General features: G+C 45.7%; 1 protein-coding gene across 6 annotated transcripts in view; it reads right to left on the bottom strand.

The window, feature by feature from the left end:
• The window catches only part of CRACDL (CRACD like), a 53,333-nt gene that overhangs the window by 19,135 nt on the left and 16,815 nt on the right, over window positions 1–17,383 (bottom strand). For 2 of the 6 annotated variants that reach the window (XM_082751531.1, XM_082751532.1), the window contains exons 1-6: window positions 14,219–14,348; window positions 7,651–7,727; window positions 6,534–6,696; window positions 3,133–3,268; window positions 2,616–2,780; window positions 1,915–1,983 (exon numbers count right to left, since the gene is read on the bottom strand). In XM_082751531.1, coding sequence (XP_082607657.1) covers window positions 1,915–1,983; window positions 2,616–2,780; window positions 3,133–3,268; window positions 6,534–6,696; window positions 7,651–7,727; window positions 14,219–14,301 — 693 coding nt within the window. In that variant the 5' untranslated portion in view covers window positions 14,302–14,348. Of the gene's footprint in view, window positions 1–1,914; window positions 1,984–2,615; window positions 2,781–3,132; window positions 3,269–6,533; window positions 6,697–7,650; window positions 7,728–12,304; window positions 12,359–14,218; window positions 14,349–17,383 lie in introns of those variants that run through there. The other 4 variants (XM_082751534.1, XM_082751536.1, XM_082751535.1 and 1 more) reach the window with 3 other exon arrangements.

The following is a 17,383-nucleotide window of genomic DNA, read 5'->3' as shown; positions in this document are numbered from 1 at the left end:
AATAATGGATGCTCTCATTAATTTCCACTCTGCGATATCTGCAGTGTAGCACTGGAACATGACTAATGTGCAACAAATGATACTTGGCTGCATCGCACGTTAGTACCTCGCAGTGAATACATTGACATTTCAGCTCCATGACAAAGACACAGCACATGTTCTCTTTCAAGGCATGTCATTATTTGCCTGCCTTTTTTTTTCTTTTTTTTTTTTTTTTTGGCTACCGCTTTTCCTCAACAACTTGCATGTCTTCTCCTTGGCAGTGCTCGGCGTTGGCCATTACACTGGAAAACTGAGAATCTGCTTTGCTACTCCTCTTCTGTTTCAGCAGCCTGAGTGAACGCCAGCTCTGAGCCGGCTGCAAAAGCCTCCTCTCTCAGGAAGCCTGGCTCTGGCCAAGCCTGACGGAGAAGAGGGGGCTAGAAGATCCCCAAAACCTCACACTCACGTGGCTCAGCTGTCCTTCAGCTGGTAGCACAAGGTGAGGAACGGCGAAGAGCTCCATCCCAAAAGGGATGGGGTCGGTGTGATCCTTCTCCCTTCTCCGAGCCAGGAAGGCTTCCAAGACACAACGGGGTGTCGCTGCCACCCAAAACCTCAGCGTTACATTGGGCAGAGCTCCTCACCTCTGCGAGCCGGTCTCCTCCTCCGCCTTGCAGGAGCAGGGCTAAGCTCTCTGAAGCTCATCTCTCCCAGACTGGGATGAGGAGGGCGCTGAGCTAAGTGATGGGGCATGTGGAAAAAGCTGAGCAACCGCAGCGTCACCGCAGCGCCTCGGGAGTCAGCGAGTGAGTCAGAGAGTGATGTTAATGGAGCCACGGGGAGACATAAATCCTCCCTCAGCCAACACGCATCCGGGCTGGACAATACATTTACAGGCTGCCTGCACCGGCTTTCAAGAAATACCTTCTTCACACGTTCCTTTTCTTTTTTTTTTTTTTTCTTTGAAAATATTGGCGTTTTGCTGCGTATAAGCAGTTTTTCAAACAGTTTCATGTGGAATCAAACGAGCGAGGCCAGAAATCTTTGCTGAGCCCTGTTGCAGCTGGCCTTAAAATACATTTTTGCATAATTAGCAAGGAATAGTCAGCTCAGGACTAGCTTTTCTATTTCCCTTCCGCAATTCCCTTCCATCCCTCCTATTTCTAGCAAACACTTTCCCCTTTACCCCCTGTGTTGTTTCTACCATGTCTCCAGCTGCGGACATCTAAAAGGGACTCTTTAGAGCCTTTCAAAACAGCTCTTTAATCAGCCAGAACATCTGACTGCTGATTGAAGAAAGCCATCTATTTGCTTGTACTCAAGTCCTGAAAACATCCCTTCAGCAGAATTCACAGCTCGCGCCGGCTCACGTGGCCAGAATCTGGCTGAAGACTGAACCTCGCTCTCCTAAGCAGCAATGTCAGCCACTGTCACCAGGAGAACTGCTTCTGCATCAGTGTGAGCTGATTTTGCATTAAAAGCAAGGGTCTGGGCAGGTTTCAGAGGATCTAGATATTGTTCATGGCCCCTCCGTGAGCCTTCTCCCTTGTCCTATGCATGTAACCTAACCAGCCTTCACTGCAATTTCCCATCTTTAAAAAAAAGGGATACTATTATAATGTCAAAATCTGGTTGATTGTTTCTGGAGATTAAATCATGTCTGTGAATTTCGCTAAAGGATACGAGCTATTTCAGAGGGCATAATTATAGTTAACGGGAGCTTACTTGGCGTCAGAACAATGTTGATAAATAATCATAACTTTACATTAGGAGGACAAGCATTATAAAGGCAAAACAGACAGACATGCAACTACACACATACAAGGCTGCTTTCGCAGCAGGCAGACAACAAAGTAATATTTATGCCTCGCGTTTCATTAAAGGACTAACGTACATAATTGCTTGGCCCTTAATACATTTGGCAGAAGTTACCTGTTCTTCTTCTTCACTGCCTGTTCCAGCTAAACTCAAAGAGCTAAGGTGCTTGTGAGAGTCAGAGAACTGTGGGATGGAATGAGGAAGAGATTCAGTCAGAGACGACACATGAGATGGATACACCAGCAGAAACCATCTACGCAAAGTGCACACAGATGCTGACAATGTAAGTTGTTCTTATCTGTAGTCTTAAGGATTAGCAAGGATACTACAAACATAAAGTATAAGACATGCAGATAAAGAATGAAATTTTGTACAACAAAACTATCATTTAAAAAGAAAAAAAAACAACAGTTTCAAATTCTTTTATGTTTCTTTTTTTCCGAGACAGACTAGAAAAACATTAAGAAAACTCTCTTATCAGCACATTCAAGGGAGCATACAGATTTTTCAGACTATTTTTTATGCCTTGCAGCTCTCTGTAGTCCCTAAAAAAAAATGAGCATCCCCATGCATGCAAAGAAACACATTCTCTCTTTCCTAGTTCTGCATTTTCTGGAATTATATTTATATTTCAATAGGAACAGAGATTGTTTACACAGATAGATAGCGTTTTTCCACCTCAAGTAAGGTATTTCTGAATTGTTCAGAGGTAAAGCAGCGATACATCCTACAAACCAAGTAATTTATTCTGCCTCCCACACATAGGTAAAACAAGCAATTAAACACTGATTTTTGTCAACACCAGAACTACTCACTCTTGTTGTCGTGCCTGAACTTAGGACTTCATGGAGCAAAGACATTTCTGGAGGGCTCCTGGGTAACCCATCGTCTTCAGAACTGGTCCCAGCATCCTCTGTCCGCTTTGCATGAAATCCAAACGGCGGCGGAGGTCCCAGCTTCATGGTAGGCTGGAGCTTCATCTTTAGCATGGTGCAACGTACGTTAGCATGTGATAATGAGGGAGGTTCCCCCAGTCCGTTTTTTAGTTCAGATCAATGAGTTACCTTTATTTTAGCTTCGCAGTTGAATGACCCAGAACACGGGACACCTCACTTTAGAGGTTCAGTTAGGGGGCCACACAACCTATCCAATTTACAAATACCTTTTAAGTAGAACCAAGGTCAGTTAACCGCTGTCTAATTAATAAAAGCAACGCTTGATGGAAGCTGCAGACAGATATTACTTGCTGATCAAATACACAACTACAAATATCATCAAAAAATCAAGCATTCTACCTCTCGCACTTTTAAAAAAATATGTTGTGTAAATTACCTGTAGGGCTCTAATCCGATCAGAAACATTTTCTTGAGAAAACACTCTTACTGGCCTTGCAGGCTCTTGCCCAGTCTCAGGGATGAAAATGCTGTCGTGCGACAAAGCTCTGCTTCCCAAAACGCCCTTGTGGCTCCTAGAATAACACAGCAAACAAGCAAATGCACACAGGTTTCTTTTGCCAGTCCTCTTATTCTTAACTCTGGTGGTCTGGTGGAGTGGGAGATAGATGTGTAAAGCACACATCACACCCGAGACTCCAAACTTCTCCATGAATGCAATATACAGTCATTGAGGCAAATCTACGTAGCACAAAAACAACCCAACTGAGCAAGTGTCAGTATCTGTCGTGTTAGCAAACCAAATCAAGGTTGGAGAGGGTTTAACCCCAGCAACTGAGCTGTGAAAAATAAATAGTACCTTTCACTATGTAAGCATAGTAGAACATTTACTGCATATCCCTGCTATCCAGGTAACTAACAAAAATGTTGCAGGGGATACAGTTCTCACCTAGGACCATTTACATAAAATCCTTGCGAGGTCCTGTGCCCTATGCCAAGATCCTTGGGATTTTCCCTGAGGAGCCTGGGGACACATTTTTTCACGGACACTTTGTTGGCTGGCGATAGGAAGCAGAAGGAAGCTTCTCTCTTATTGCGATTCCTACCTTTGATGCTGGCAGCATGTAAGGTCTTTTGAAAATGTTACGTGTGGGGAATGAAAACCTCGTTTCCTCACGGGAACAGTAGGGAGGCACATGGACAGACAGCTAGCTGCTAGGAGGTCTCTTGTGCTGATTTTCCTCTGCTTAGCTCATAGCACAGCTGAGCAGGGACCAGAAATGTGCGCACAAGGCATTTCTTCTAGGACTCCTTTCTTTTATTTTTATTTTTATTTTATTTTTTAAATGGGAAATGGCAAACCAGAATACATGACTGCTCGGATTCAAGTAACTACCAAATTAATTGAACAGACTGTCTATAAAAAGAAATAGCAATGTGTGTTTTTGGATCTTAGATCCTCTCTTAGAGACATTCAGAAACAAAAACAAACATGGCAAAAAGTAACATTTTCCTTGTAATGGCTGCTATAAATATGTTCGATAACACAATTGCAGGAAAAAGTTAATCTGTATGACTGCTGCAGAAGGAAGGAAAGCCTGCTGCTTCAACTTAATGCATTAGACATTAGAAGAACACTTTATCTACATGAAAATGTGATCTCTGCAAAGCATCCAAGGTCAGAGATCTCTACCAATTTGCAGGGAAAGTGCCAGGCAGGACTGGGATGGCTGCTTAATGCACCGACATCTTACAAAGGCTGAACAGCAGCCAGCGAAGCAGTGTTGTTACACGTGCACATTTAGCCCTGCGTGCTACCTTTGCTTTCTCTTTCTAGTAGACACGTACCCCTTGGACGTGTAGCGGAGGTTTCCTAAGCATCTCAGATTATGAGTGCTCTATTTAATTTTCTTTCCTTTCAAGGTATTTTCTGGTCTTTGTTTACTTAAAAAAATGTGAAGAAACAATGATTTTACAACCCTGCGAGTCATGGCAAGGGAACACAGCTGAGCCAGCCAAACATTGTACCCACTCGGTCATGACCTTGTTGAGTAGCGCATGAGGGATAAAAAATTTCACCACTCCTCCTCTTAAAAATATGTTGTTGAACAAAAATGCTATCGCCCACTGCTAGACCTGACGCTGCCAGCCCGGAACTCCTGGGGCTTCAAGCTGGACTAACACCACTCTTGCCAACGCTACAGAGATTTGTGAATAATTTCTTTCAGTTGTTTGGCGCTGCCTAGTGGCTGTATCGCACAGCGTCGTTCCAAGTGGACGGGATGGGTTCGCCTTTCTAGTGCCTCTGCACAGCAGCAGCTCTTGGCTGCACTTCACCCAGGAGCGCAGGTCCACCTGTCCATCCAGGAACACCTTTGGACTTTGTACTGTGTTTCTCATGGTTACTTTTTGGATGAAAACTAATGGATAGCATTTTTGGGAATGTCTGCATGAAGACAGGATATTCAGAGGCATCCAGATCTGCAGACTGGGATTCACCTCATCTAGGTGCGTGTGTCGATCTGCTTGAGGGTAGGAAAGCTCTGCAGGAGGATCTGGATAGGCTGCACCGATGGGCTGAGGTCAACTGCATGAAGTTTAACATGGCCAAGTGCCGGGTCCTGCACCTGGGGCGCAATAACCCCAAGCAGAGCTACAGGCTGGGAGAGGAATGGTTGGAGAGCTGCCAGGCAGAGAAGGACCTGGGAGTGATGGTGGGTAGTCGGCTGAATATGAGCCAGCAGTGTGCTCAGGTGGCCAAGAAGGCCAACGGCATCCTGGCTTGTATCAGGAACAGCGTGACCAGCAGGGCTAGGGAGGTGATCGTCCCCCTGTACTCAGCTCTGGTGAGGCCGCACCTCGAGTACTGTGTTCAGTTTTGGGCCCCTCGCTACAAGAAGGACATCGAGGTGCTTGAGCGGGTCCAGAGAAGGGCGACGAAGCTGGTGAGGGGCCTGGAGAACAAGTCCTACGAGGAGCGGCTGAGGGAGCTGGGCTTGTTCAGCCTGGAGGAAAGGAGGCTCAGGGGCGACCTTATCGCTCTTTTTAGGTACCTCAAGGGAGGCTGTAGCGAGGTGGGGGTTGGCCTGTTCTCCCACGTGCCTGGTGACAGGACGAGGGGGAATGGGCTTAAGTTGAGCCAGGGGAGTTTTAGGTTAGATGTTAGGAAGAACTTCTTCACTGAAAGGGTTGTGAGGCATTGGAACAGGCTGCCCAGGGAAGTGGTGGAGTCACCATCCCTGGAAGTCTTCAAAAGACGTTTAGATGTAGAGCTTAGGGATATGGTTTAGTGGAGGGCTGTTAGCATTAGGTTGGAGGTTGGACTCGATGACCTTGAGGTCTCTTCCAACCTAGAAAATTCTGTGATTCTCTGTAACCCCAAACACTACATTGGAGCTGGTCACCCCAGGCTCCCGCTAACACTCGGTGAGGAGAAACAGGCACTTCTAGAGCATGGGTCATCAGAGTGATGACCAGGCATCTTTTCAACAACCCATAAGAGATGCGTCTTAGGGGCATAAGACAACTCTGATCAAATTTAAACTGAGCACCTCATTCCATTTTTGAAGATGAGAACTACATTGTTTAGAAATGATAACCCAAGGATTACTTATGCTTAAACAATAGCTTTTTTAGTTACTAGTTATTAGTTATTTCTGCATCCCATCCACTTGTGATTTGCCTTGCGTCAGGCATTTTAATTTGTACTTTCCTTAAAAAGGCAACTGTTTGAGAGTGCTGCCTTTCTAAACAAAAGGAGTAAGCAATTCAGGGTATCTTTAATCTATAAACATCATAGCAGCTCTGTATTTGTTTACTAGACACAGTCCAAAGACTTACTCGACTTCATCTTCTGAATAATAACTAACATGCGTGTTGTGCGAGGCTGCCACATCACTTGTTGACTGGAATAGCTTCAGACTGGTGCTCCCAGAAGACGTTTCTTTCCTTTTCTTTTTACCAAAAAACTTCTTGAAAGATTTGAACTTCGATTTTTTCTTTCCTAAGTGAAGAAAAATAAAGAAGATGCAACCAGCAGCATTTGCAAGCTTTTGGAACAATAACACGTCCCAGATCATTTCTTCATAAGTGGATTTTTTCATGGAAGAGGCAACACAGTCCGCTCTTGCATTAATATCTTTCAAGGCTATACTGATAGCATGAAATTACTATTATCCTGGAGAATGGATTGCAATGTTTATGACATAAAAATAACCTACAGTGTAGGATCTTTCCTAATAGAGTTTCTACTTGCCTCTTGAGATAATTAGACTATGAAGAAAAACTTTGGTATTAACAGCCTGGGATATGGAGAAGAAATTACAACTCAGAAACACACTGCCTTTGTTCAGCAAGCTAAACAGTGATGATAAGGACAATGCTGTTACCAAAACCAATTTAAATGTAGAAATAGCTTACTTAGGTGGAATGTGCAGTGTTGGAAGGCTAATGCTTTTATAATGTCAGTTTTATAATACATCCCAGAATGTTTTGAATGCTAATTATGAGTCTCAATGGATGATAAAGTATTAAAATAGAAATCAAGCAATAATCTTGAAAGGCAATGTTAGTCTGCTCAATGAGGAAAGACCTAAATTAGGATCAGTTCCAAGATCCATGAAGAAAAGTACTTAAAATGAAATCAGGGTTTTGCACATCCCAACAACTTGTGCCCGTCCTGTATATGATGGGATGACAGCACTGGAAAGCATCCCTGTCTGTGTTTCAGTTATTGACAGATCTTACTGGGTAAAAAAAGTAATTTTTAAAAGATGCTACAAAAATTTTACTTCAAGCCTCTAGAAATGTCAAAGCTGCAACAGGTCTTGGAGGCAGAATGAGAGAAATAGAGAATGCATTCTTTAAATAAACAGATTCACTTCTGTGGCAGAGATAAGGCACTAAAGCTCAAGAAGCTACAGCACTTTTCATTCACCAAGGAAGGGAGCAATTCTACCTGAACTGTCTTCTCCATATCCTTCGGTCTCTCGCACCTTAGGGTCCATTATCCTTGAGGAACTCATGTGACTTTCACTAAAGGAGACAGAAATAGTGTCCGTCATATCAATGAGATAACAATACTTCAACACACGCACACAAGCAAGGTACTAAAATATAAAGATATAAAAATGTAACGTATATAAATACATAAGCAATATATGTCTAAATACATGTATTATATTTACAAATACATAAACAATATGAAAATATTCCACAGGATGAAGCTTCTTAGGCTACAGTATAATAGTTCCACAGAGCTATTTCCACTTAATAAGGTGATGGCACATTACAGTTCAGTTAATCAGCTCGCCTCTCCTTACTGAAAAAATTGAGTGTAATGAAGTTCTTGAATGCTTCTGAAAGCGTGCATCAGAAGTTTGCTTCTCCAAGTTTCCCTCTCTCCTCCTATTCAGGACCACAGACATAACGTCTTTGTGATAATCACAGCATTTGGGTACCACATCTCAGTAACCTTTGTAAGGAACTGCATGCATTTTTTTGTTTATATTTAACTTGAAGTATTCTACAGATTTTAGTGTTTCTTCTTTTTTAAACCCTTTGTGAAAAGGTATAACCAATCTATTTACTCCTTTGTTCATGCAGAAAAAAATATACAAGTAAAAATAAAACAATAAATTTCCTTCTTTGCTTTTCTGAAGCAAAATAAAATTAAAATTAAAAAATACATTCAAAATTGTACATGTCCCAAGCCTGAGAGCAGAATATCTGTAATTTAAACTGCATTTTCAGCGCAGTAGTCAGTTTGTGCTCTCTCTTCTCCATCTGGAAAACCATGATTTCATGGTTCAGTCAGAATAAAGTCATGGATGCCATTCACTGGACGGTGACCTAAATACCATAGAGGACCTCTTGGGGTTGTGCTGGTGACAGATGCTCATGCCAGAACCTAGACCAGAGCACGAGTACACCATGGCTATTTCGATCCCCTGAAATAAGAGCAGGCTTAAGTAACGAGGCTCATAAATTCAAAGAGTGAGTGAAATGGAAATGAAACATTTATTACTCAGTGTGTCCTCCTAAAAAGTGTCCCGGGCCTGGACACTAGGAGAAGACCCATCCGCTCCATTGTAGGCAGCTGTATCTCAGCTATAGTTTATATAGTTTATAGTTTTAAAGGGAAGTCCCCAGGCTGGATCAGGGGCTGGCAACCTGGCTGCCTCCTCCCAGGCCGGTGCTGGTTCATCGATGGAGCGCGGTGCCGGCGGCGCGGGAGGCCGTGAGCCCTCACCACAGTTGCTATGTTGTGGAAACACACGGCTTGTGAGCGGGCTGGTGAGGCGTGGCAGGGCGCCCATGACTGAGCCTCAAGGATCTGGGAGGAGTTTTATGGCCGCCGTTACCAAGGAGAGGCCTGTTTGACGCCACGAGACGAAAGGGCGTCCTCTTCTTCTTCAGCCGGCGGAGGGGAGCTACGCAGCTCACGGAGGGACGTGGGTGGCAGCTGGGCTTTCAGAAGTGCACTTGGAAGCCATCATTTTGGCCAACCTTGGTTTTAAGTAAATACTTGAGCAGAAACTTCAGTGTTTTGCTGAGTTATGGTTTCCACTGAAGCCATGAGGCAACGTGGCACGCAGGAATAGTGACCCGGCCGTCAGACCGCCCTGTGAGGAGCGGGCTGTCCAGCTCAGTGTCCCACCAAACCCAGCATTAGGCAATTACAATTAGGCAATTACATTGATTTCTGCCTTAAAATGGATGGTGGCATTTTTATTGACGTGAGGGGAAGTTGCTTTTCCCTCCCAACTCTTCCTCTGTGGCACACTGTTAGAGAAACGCTGTTTTTCACCTGCTCACCACCCAGCACAAAAGAAAATTCTACTTTTTTTTTCCCAAATACATGAACTTGCAGAGCTCTTCTACCTATATCTCCCCTTCTTTTCCTCCAGCATAAATTATTTTAACAGTCCATCAAGGCAGATTTTCAAGCTCTCACACTTTTTCCTCAGCATCCATAACAAACCCTCATGCACCAGAGGAAAGACTCAGTTAAAGCACGGTACTTGTGAGAGGAAAAAAAACACCAAGAGGCCAAAGGTCCACCTCAGTATGACCATACCTGCCTGCCACGTCCCTGACGTAAGGAGATTTGATTGTTTAACGTTATCTTCTTCAAAGCTTCACTTGAGACCTATGATGCCTGTTACATCTGTGACTTGATAGCTGTGCTGACACTGCCTACACGCCTCGAATCAGCACCCACGTGCACGGCTGATGGAGGGGAGCAGGACGGCCCAGCCTGCTCACCTCCAGTTTCCTCAAGGACCTGCAGGACTCCAAGGGCTAACTTAAATCATACCCTGCTCTGAAGACTCAGTGGAGCTCACATCCTACAGGAGCTGTCTGCTTTCCTTCTCCTCTTTTAGCAAGGGCGAGATTTACCACGTTACTGGCAGCTGCACTTTTTCTCTTTTTTTGTTTCCCTTCAGGTTTCATGTATGGGTCTTTTCACACTGGGATATCAGAGATACCTGGTTTGTCAATTTATTACAAGATTTCTCAGGCCAAAATGTCTGATGACAAACTGCTAAGTGTTACCCAAGCCTATAATAGTATATTTTCTGTATGGGACTTTTCCCAGCAGAGACTGTTTTTCCATTTTCCTCCTTCCTTCCCATGGCCTTTTAATATGAGCTATGAGAGAGGAAACACAGCTGAGAATACGTGAGTGCAGGGAAAGAGGGAATATGGCCACACAATGGGTGCTCATTCCCTTCCTTACCCCTCCCAAATGTCAACGCACTCAAAAGTGAGTATTAAAAAAGCACAGCTGAACCAAACGGCTGCAATTTGCACCTTTTATTCCAGTGCTGTTCAAGAACATTTGCTCACTAGTAGGCAAAGAAACATCAGCAAGTAAAGTGATTTTAAACATATGAATTTAGGGAAATCATTCACACAAGAGGAAGACCTGCCCTCTCCTCTCTGCAATATCATGATATGCACTGAAATGTCTACTGGTTTTACACAGCATTGTGGATTTAGCCACAGCAGCAGGTACATCAGCATGGCTTCTGTACTTCTGGAGATGCTCCACATCTCTGGCCCATGGGATTGGCCAAGGCACCATCTGGATGCTGCCCCAGATCACAATCCGTATCCACCAAGCACAAAAAACCCTGCTGTTCAACATGCCTCACTGCTGAGACTCCTTCCTGCTCATACGGACCCCAACATCACCCCACTTCAAGTTCCCAAACCACCATCTGTGCTCACAGCTGCTAAGGCTTGAACCTACCCCAAAGTAAATCTCTCAGAGCGTGCCTAATTATAAAATCTTCTCCAGAAGTCATCCATCACCTTGAGTTCAAATTATTAAGAAAAACCTCTTCTCCCTGCCCCGGTCCCCTCCTTCTGCAAGAGGAGGTGTGGGAAGCGCAGAGCAGTGCTGCACCTGAGCCAGCACTGGGCGCACAGCCCACGTGCCAGCAGCATCCACGTGAACAAGGTACAGTTCTCTGGAAATCCCATTTGTTCATATAAACGCATCCAAAAAGCACGCAGAAAGGGATGTGAGAAGTTGATAACAACTGCAAATAATTTCCCCGTTTCCAAAGCCGTGCACTTCCCTGCTCCAGACCTCTCTTGATGCCAAAGGAGTACAAATTTCACTTCTCATTTAGCCTCTGACTTTTAAATCAAATGCACAGCTGCACTCGAAAACATGCTTACATGTGCACGGTCATCCCAGGAGCTTTGTCAGGAGTCCCAGGCACTGTCACTGTGACCAAAACGCCACCTTCCCTTTCCACTGCATGCCAGCACCTATAACAGCATCTGCATGTATTCCAGCTCCATTCCCATCCTCTTTGAATGGGTGATGCCCTAAAAATAATTTACCCAGAGCAGACCTGTGTGTTTGTTTTGAGAAAACCACGTTTCCCTTTGTTATACCCAGATAACATACCAAAGACAAACTTTACAGAATCACACTCATAGAATCATTCAGGTTGGAAAGGACCTCTAAGACCATCCAGCCCAACCTTTACGCCAAACCAAGAAGACAGGCAGCCTGTCACTTTTTATATAAATGAGTGTTTCTTATATATGAGTGAGGATGCTATTAGCACCTAGTTTTTTTATGGATGCCCATAGGGACAGCATCTTCAACAATTTATTTCTTTAATCTGCACTGTTGGTCAATGAAAGGCTCGGTGAACAGGGCTGACATTTCTTCCAGCTCCTGCTACCCTTGCAGCATGCTCTCATGTTACCCGAAACCCTGCGTAGTGCCCAGCCACTCGTTCCTTCCCCTAGCAGTCCAAATTCGTCTCTGGTGCGTTTGTATTCGTTTCCACAGACCGTGCAGGATCCTCTGCAAGCCTTCTGCTGTGCCCCATGCCAGCAGCAAATTCCTTTCTCTATTACAAACACAGCATTTCCAAGGAACAGGGGAAAAAATCTGCTCTCTCTACCTGTTTATTTTTTGAGCATTGATAGACCTCCCTTTCCCTGTATTTTCTGCATGAAAGCAGGAGGCTAGAAGACAAATAGCACATAAAATAAACTTTCCTCCCAAGCAGCTAGTGAAGAGCAAGCTTTTTGTTTGCTCTTTTTTTTTAGAAAAGCGTGCTGCAATGAGATACACAAACCCGTGAGGTCAGAAGGAAGGAGGTCACCGCGATCGCCCAGGACTTTTTCCTGGTACAGGGAACAGACCATGCCCCAGAAAGGTGATGAGAGCTCCTCATCCCTAGCACAGCTCAGTAACTGAGGGGTAAACACCTTGTCAAAGGTCACGTTGTGCTCATGGGAAAAGCCTTAGCTTGTGCGCTTTCTTTAAACAAAAAAAAACAAACGCAAATCAAACATCCACATAAAAGAATTAAAAACAGGGAAAAAGAAGTTTACATTGGCAAGAGAATGGAACAAACTCATGTGAAATGCATTATTGCTATGTAAAAGCACCTCCTTTCTTCCTTTCAGTGGAAGGCTCATATTTTTTGTGATTTAACAGACAGCCCGGGAGAGCTGTTCCACCACCATGGAAAGCGTTATTAAAAGAACACTTGGAGTAATAAAAGCACATTGACTCTCCTTCTCCTCTCTCAGCCTGCCGGGATAATAGAAGTGTAGCTGTTCTGCACAAAGACCCGAGACCTCCCCCAGCTGGCTCCCTACCAGAGATCCTCTGCTGTATTTAAGAGCACAAACAGCTCAACAAACTACCAGAGTTTGGGGCTTGGAGCAGCCGTTCCAGCAGTGGCAGCACAGCCTCTATGCTGAACTTCAATAGGATCAAGCGCGCACGCTTTGGCTAATGATGTTCTGAAGGAGCTCATCCTTTCTGTACAGTAGCAGGCTAACATCGCTGAGAGTCAAGGGTCAGAAAAGCATTAAAAATTCGCCCTGCCTCTCCTTGAACAGCAATAGAAAAGAAAGCAAAATGCCTTGCTTTAGTTAGAACAAAATTACATTTGATTCTACACGCCACAATCGCAATTATTCTTCAGTTCAGCACCGGGAACATTCCTGAAGCTATTTCACAAAAATAATTACACCAGGTCGTTTGGTATTCAGGGGGAGTACAGAAATCAACGTCGTTCTGAGCTCTCCATAGGTTTAGACTCAGCGAAACGTAACAGGGCTTTCATTGATCCCCCCGTGCTTTTTGGAGCCGTACCTACCATAAATCGTCCCCATACATACACGCACACACACACTGTGTGGCAGAGAAAGAAAGAGCCTGGCCAGGAAGCACAGCGAGCCCCGAGGAACTGCAGGCTCTTACACCTGCAGCCCCATCAATTAGGCTAATGTAAGCAGGCTCTTGTGGAGTGCGGAGGTTAATGGGAGCTTGGGATGCAGAGAGGCTTTGGTACTAACCAAAATGAGATCCTTATGCAGCTTTCTCTGCTATTCTGAGCACAACTCCAAGCAGGCCAAGCTGCCCAGACAATGAAGTCAATTGCAACTGCGAACATCGCATCTGAACACGGCCCCGTTTTTGTCCCTTCGGAGCCCATCTATGATGCCTTGCCTGTTTACCCTCGGCTACGTAACTGTGAGGTAGTCAGCAGCTTTATTCCAACGCTCCTGTCGTCTCCTCAGAAGTTAAGGACGGGTCTTTGCACCTGAAGGCAGAACACAGCAATATCCCAGATATATATGCAACGAAAAATAGAGCATGGTTTGGCCGAACACAGGTAAAAGTGCAGGAAACAAAGAGAAAAGGATGCGCTGTACGGGGTTCCTCCAGCATTCCTGTGCTGGAGGGATGAAATAAGCACTGTGATCCTCTATGCACTGTGTGCTGAATGGTGTTAATATTAAATATTTACAGTAAAGGACAAAAAGAAGGTAGGGAATGTGGGGAGAATGAATTACATATCCTAAGGGAATCCTGAGCCCCTCCAGGCAGAGACACGCCAGCCCACTGCCCGAGATGAGCCAGCCACGAGCAGCCTGACCCCCAGGAGTGCTGCAGAAAGGTCCCATCGGGGTCCTCAGTCCTCAGTGACCCCCGGTGCTGCTTCGGGGCAGCCCGGCCGCGGCCATGCTCTCACCTGGAGTCCCCTCGGATGCAGCGGTAGAAAGCGGCCATGCCTCCAGGCCACCCAGCCATCCCTCTGTCCCTCTCCGGGGTCATCCCAGCAGCAAGGAGCAGCGGGGAGGGCAACGGGAGGCGGTGGGGAAGGGCGGCATCCTGCCCTGCTTCGCCCCTCTGCCGGGCCCTGGCTGCGGGCTGAGAGGGTCGGTGCCTTCCCCAAGGTCCACGCGGGGCTGTCCGAGAGGGGCGGCCACGCTCAGCGCAGGCTCAATCCTCCAAAATTTCCCCGGGCGATGGTGCTCACATATTTCCGTGATAACCGCTACCTGGTAAACACATTCCACATTCCTCTGCCACTGAACCCCACCGGCCCCTCGCCTGCCTGCTGCACGAGGCTCCCTCCGAAGAGGTGCAGGAGGCAGGCTGATATTTGCCACGAGCTCCTCCAGCATCTTTTGACTCCTCCTCATTTAGTCCTGCTCGGCTGATGCGAACTTTGCATTCCTTTGCTGGGGCTTAACAGGTTTTACTCCTACCTTGTGGATGTCCAGAGCTGTCTCTATCCACACAAGTCCCTGGACATGCCCGATTGTCCAGGACCAGCGCCAGGGAGCACATGTGCAGGACACTCAGAGGAATACCAGCAAAAATGTTAAATGCAGGACAAAGCCAGGAGATTGTAGGAAGTATGGGGAAAGATGGCACTGAAGAGCACCAGCCTGGTGTTCACAGGGAGGTGCTTTGCCTTCCTGTCCCCACTGCCCTACCCCTGTGCCAAGGGAGACCCAAAGGCTACACAGGGACCTGAAAATGGTGCTTGCAACGGGCAGAAACCCCAAACCAATCCAAAAATTTGGGAACTTGTCCCGTTTGTCTCTTTGGGCTCCTTTCCTTGAATACTTCACAAACATTTCACTTCAACACCGAAAGCCTGATGGGATGCAAGTTATTAATTGATGACTACGACCAGATTCTTATGGTTAATTTAACATGTGCAGGCACTTAACTAACTGCTGTTGGGAAATATTTGTCATTAATTCCGAAATTTCCTGCCTGCAATTTGGCAGATATCGTGTAAGTGAGCTGCAGAAATCCAGCATGGCTTTGAGAGCTCTCATCTACCATCAATACACGTGACTGTACAACACTTGAGCTTTGCCTGGAACGAGCACAACAAAATGTGCTGCGGCTTTTATAAATTAAATGGCATCGGGATTCGGGTGCCAGAAAATCTGATTTCAGAGGATGCTCTTCCAGAGGAATGGGAGCAGAGAAGCACAGGAGCTTCCTATGGGGAGTGGAAGGGACCCCATGTGGAAAGATTGTGTCTTAAGCACGTGAGTCATAAATCGTTTTGTCCACAAGGGTTCCTCAGCGCTGTGTTTCTGCAAGACCCGTGGCTATCAGATGCACCCTCCTGTCAGTCCCTTTCCCCTGCAGGGCCTCCATGAGTCCTCTCGCCTCTTCCGCTTCTCTCATGGGGTAGTTTCCAGAGGAACTGCAATGTTTTGGTGCCCTTAAATCCCTGAGCTCTACGTAGGTGTGTCAGGATAAACCTTGGGAACTTACTACCAGAGGGGACTTCCCGAGCATTCAGTCCCCTATTAGTGCTGACAAACACTTCACATAACCCTTTCACAGGCCTGTTTTGAAAACAATTCCATTTTTCCCCATTCCTTTGACTGAAATGCTCTTCTGGGAGCTTGTTAGAAATGTCCTGACTAAACGGCCAGTCTATAGCTATTTATTTATTTTTTTTTTTGTGCCAACACTACCCTTTTTATCTCTTTTAGAGAAGATGGTCGTCTCCCCTTTCAGCTCTCCAGCTCCCAGCTAGCCTTGCAGGGGCTGGTAGCCAGGCACTGGCGATGAAGCACTCACTTTCCACCTCTGGCCTGTTCTTTACTGCAGAGCAGAACAAGCCTCCTGCGTTTCCTATCAAGAAATACCATCCATTGCAAGGTCTGTGTCCCAATAATCTTCCCAGGCTTGGCTCTTCCACATGTCCGGGCACCCAGATTTGCGATGCCGGCTGCTGACAGCAGCCTACAGGGCCCGTTCCAGATTTTTGTTAAACCCCTAAGCGCTGGCGCACGCTCCCTTGGCTGGACTCTCAAGTGCCTGGCCATCTGCACATCCGCAGAGGGCCTCCAGTGTAGGTGTAGCAGGGAAATATTTAGCCTTTTCCATCCAGCTGGCACATTCACTAGCTCAAGCTTGACGAGGAAAATCTGACCCTGCTTGCTTAGGGGCCTCCTTCCTTTTAACGTTTTTTTTTTTTTTTTCAGACATTTTAGAAGTACTTGAGTCAGGCAATGAGGTCTCTAGCAGAGTTCCCAGCTCTGACAGAAGACTGTTACTGAGAGGACACCACAACTTTTGCTTTGTGAACAAAAGCAAGCAGGCAGCGCCGGACAGCTTAACCTCTCGGGCCCCACGCTATCCTCTGAGGATGCTGCTTTCCTAAAACAGCCAGATCAAAGTGACTGCAGAGGTTTCTGCTGTTAACCGTCTCCTGAAAGTTGCTGATCTTGAGAAAGGAACAATTAAATGAAATGTGAAGCTCAGGTATTTCTCCCTCTCTATCCTATATCACCTGAGCACACAGTAGTGTGACGTTTACCCACTTAGGAGATCCTTTTCTAATCAAGACCGTCCTGAACTGCAGAAAGATCCTGGCCCAGCATGGATTTTTTCTCTCTTCTTAACTGCACACATACACTGCGGGTGATAGGGATGCAGGTATGAGTTTTCCCATATACTGACACAGACAAAAAGCTTGGGATACCAAACCAGCCATTCAAGCACTGAAAAGCAGCCGCTGTATCAGGTATGCAACGTGAGACTCTGGGAGCTGTTTTTCTGAATACTAAGCGTGGAAAATATCAACTGAAACCGCACTCACTCGGTCTCTCTGAAGAAATCAGGTCCTGAATGCCCTAGAGTCAGCACTCAAACTAAACAGCTCCATATTAGAGATCATTAAAAAATACAGCTTAAATTATTATTTTTTTTATATATCCCTGTTCAGAATACCCCGCTACAGCCTCCAGTGCAAAAAAAAAAAACCCACAGACATGCTTGCAGCGTGTCTGTCCGAGAGACACGCAGCCAGCTCTTTGGCTGATGCCACTTGGCAAGCCTCTGCTCAAGTTAACTGGGGCTAAGCCAAATCCCACTG

The sequence above is a fragment of the Aythya marila genome (genome assembly GCF_965140915.1).
Source record: "Aythya marila genome assembly, chromosome: 1".
NCBI classification, from domain to species: domain Eukaryota; kingdom Metazoa; phylum Chordata; class Aves; order Anseriformes; family Anatidae; genus Aythya; species Aythya marila.
Note: the sequence above shows the minus strand (reverse complement) of the source record. Positions and strands in the feature narration are given on the sequence as shown.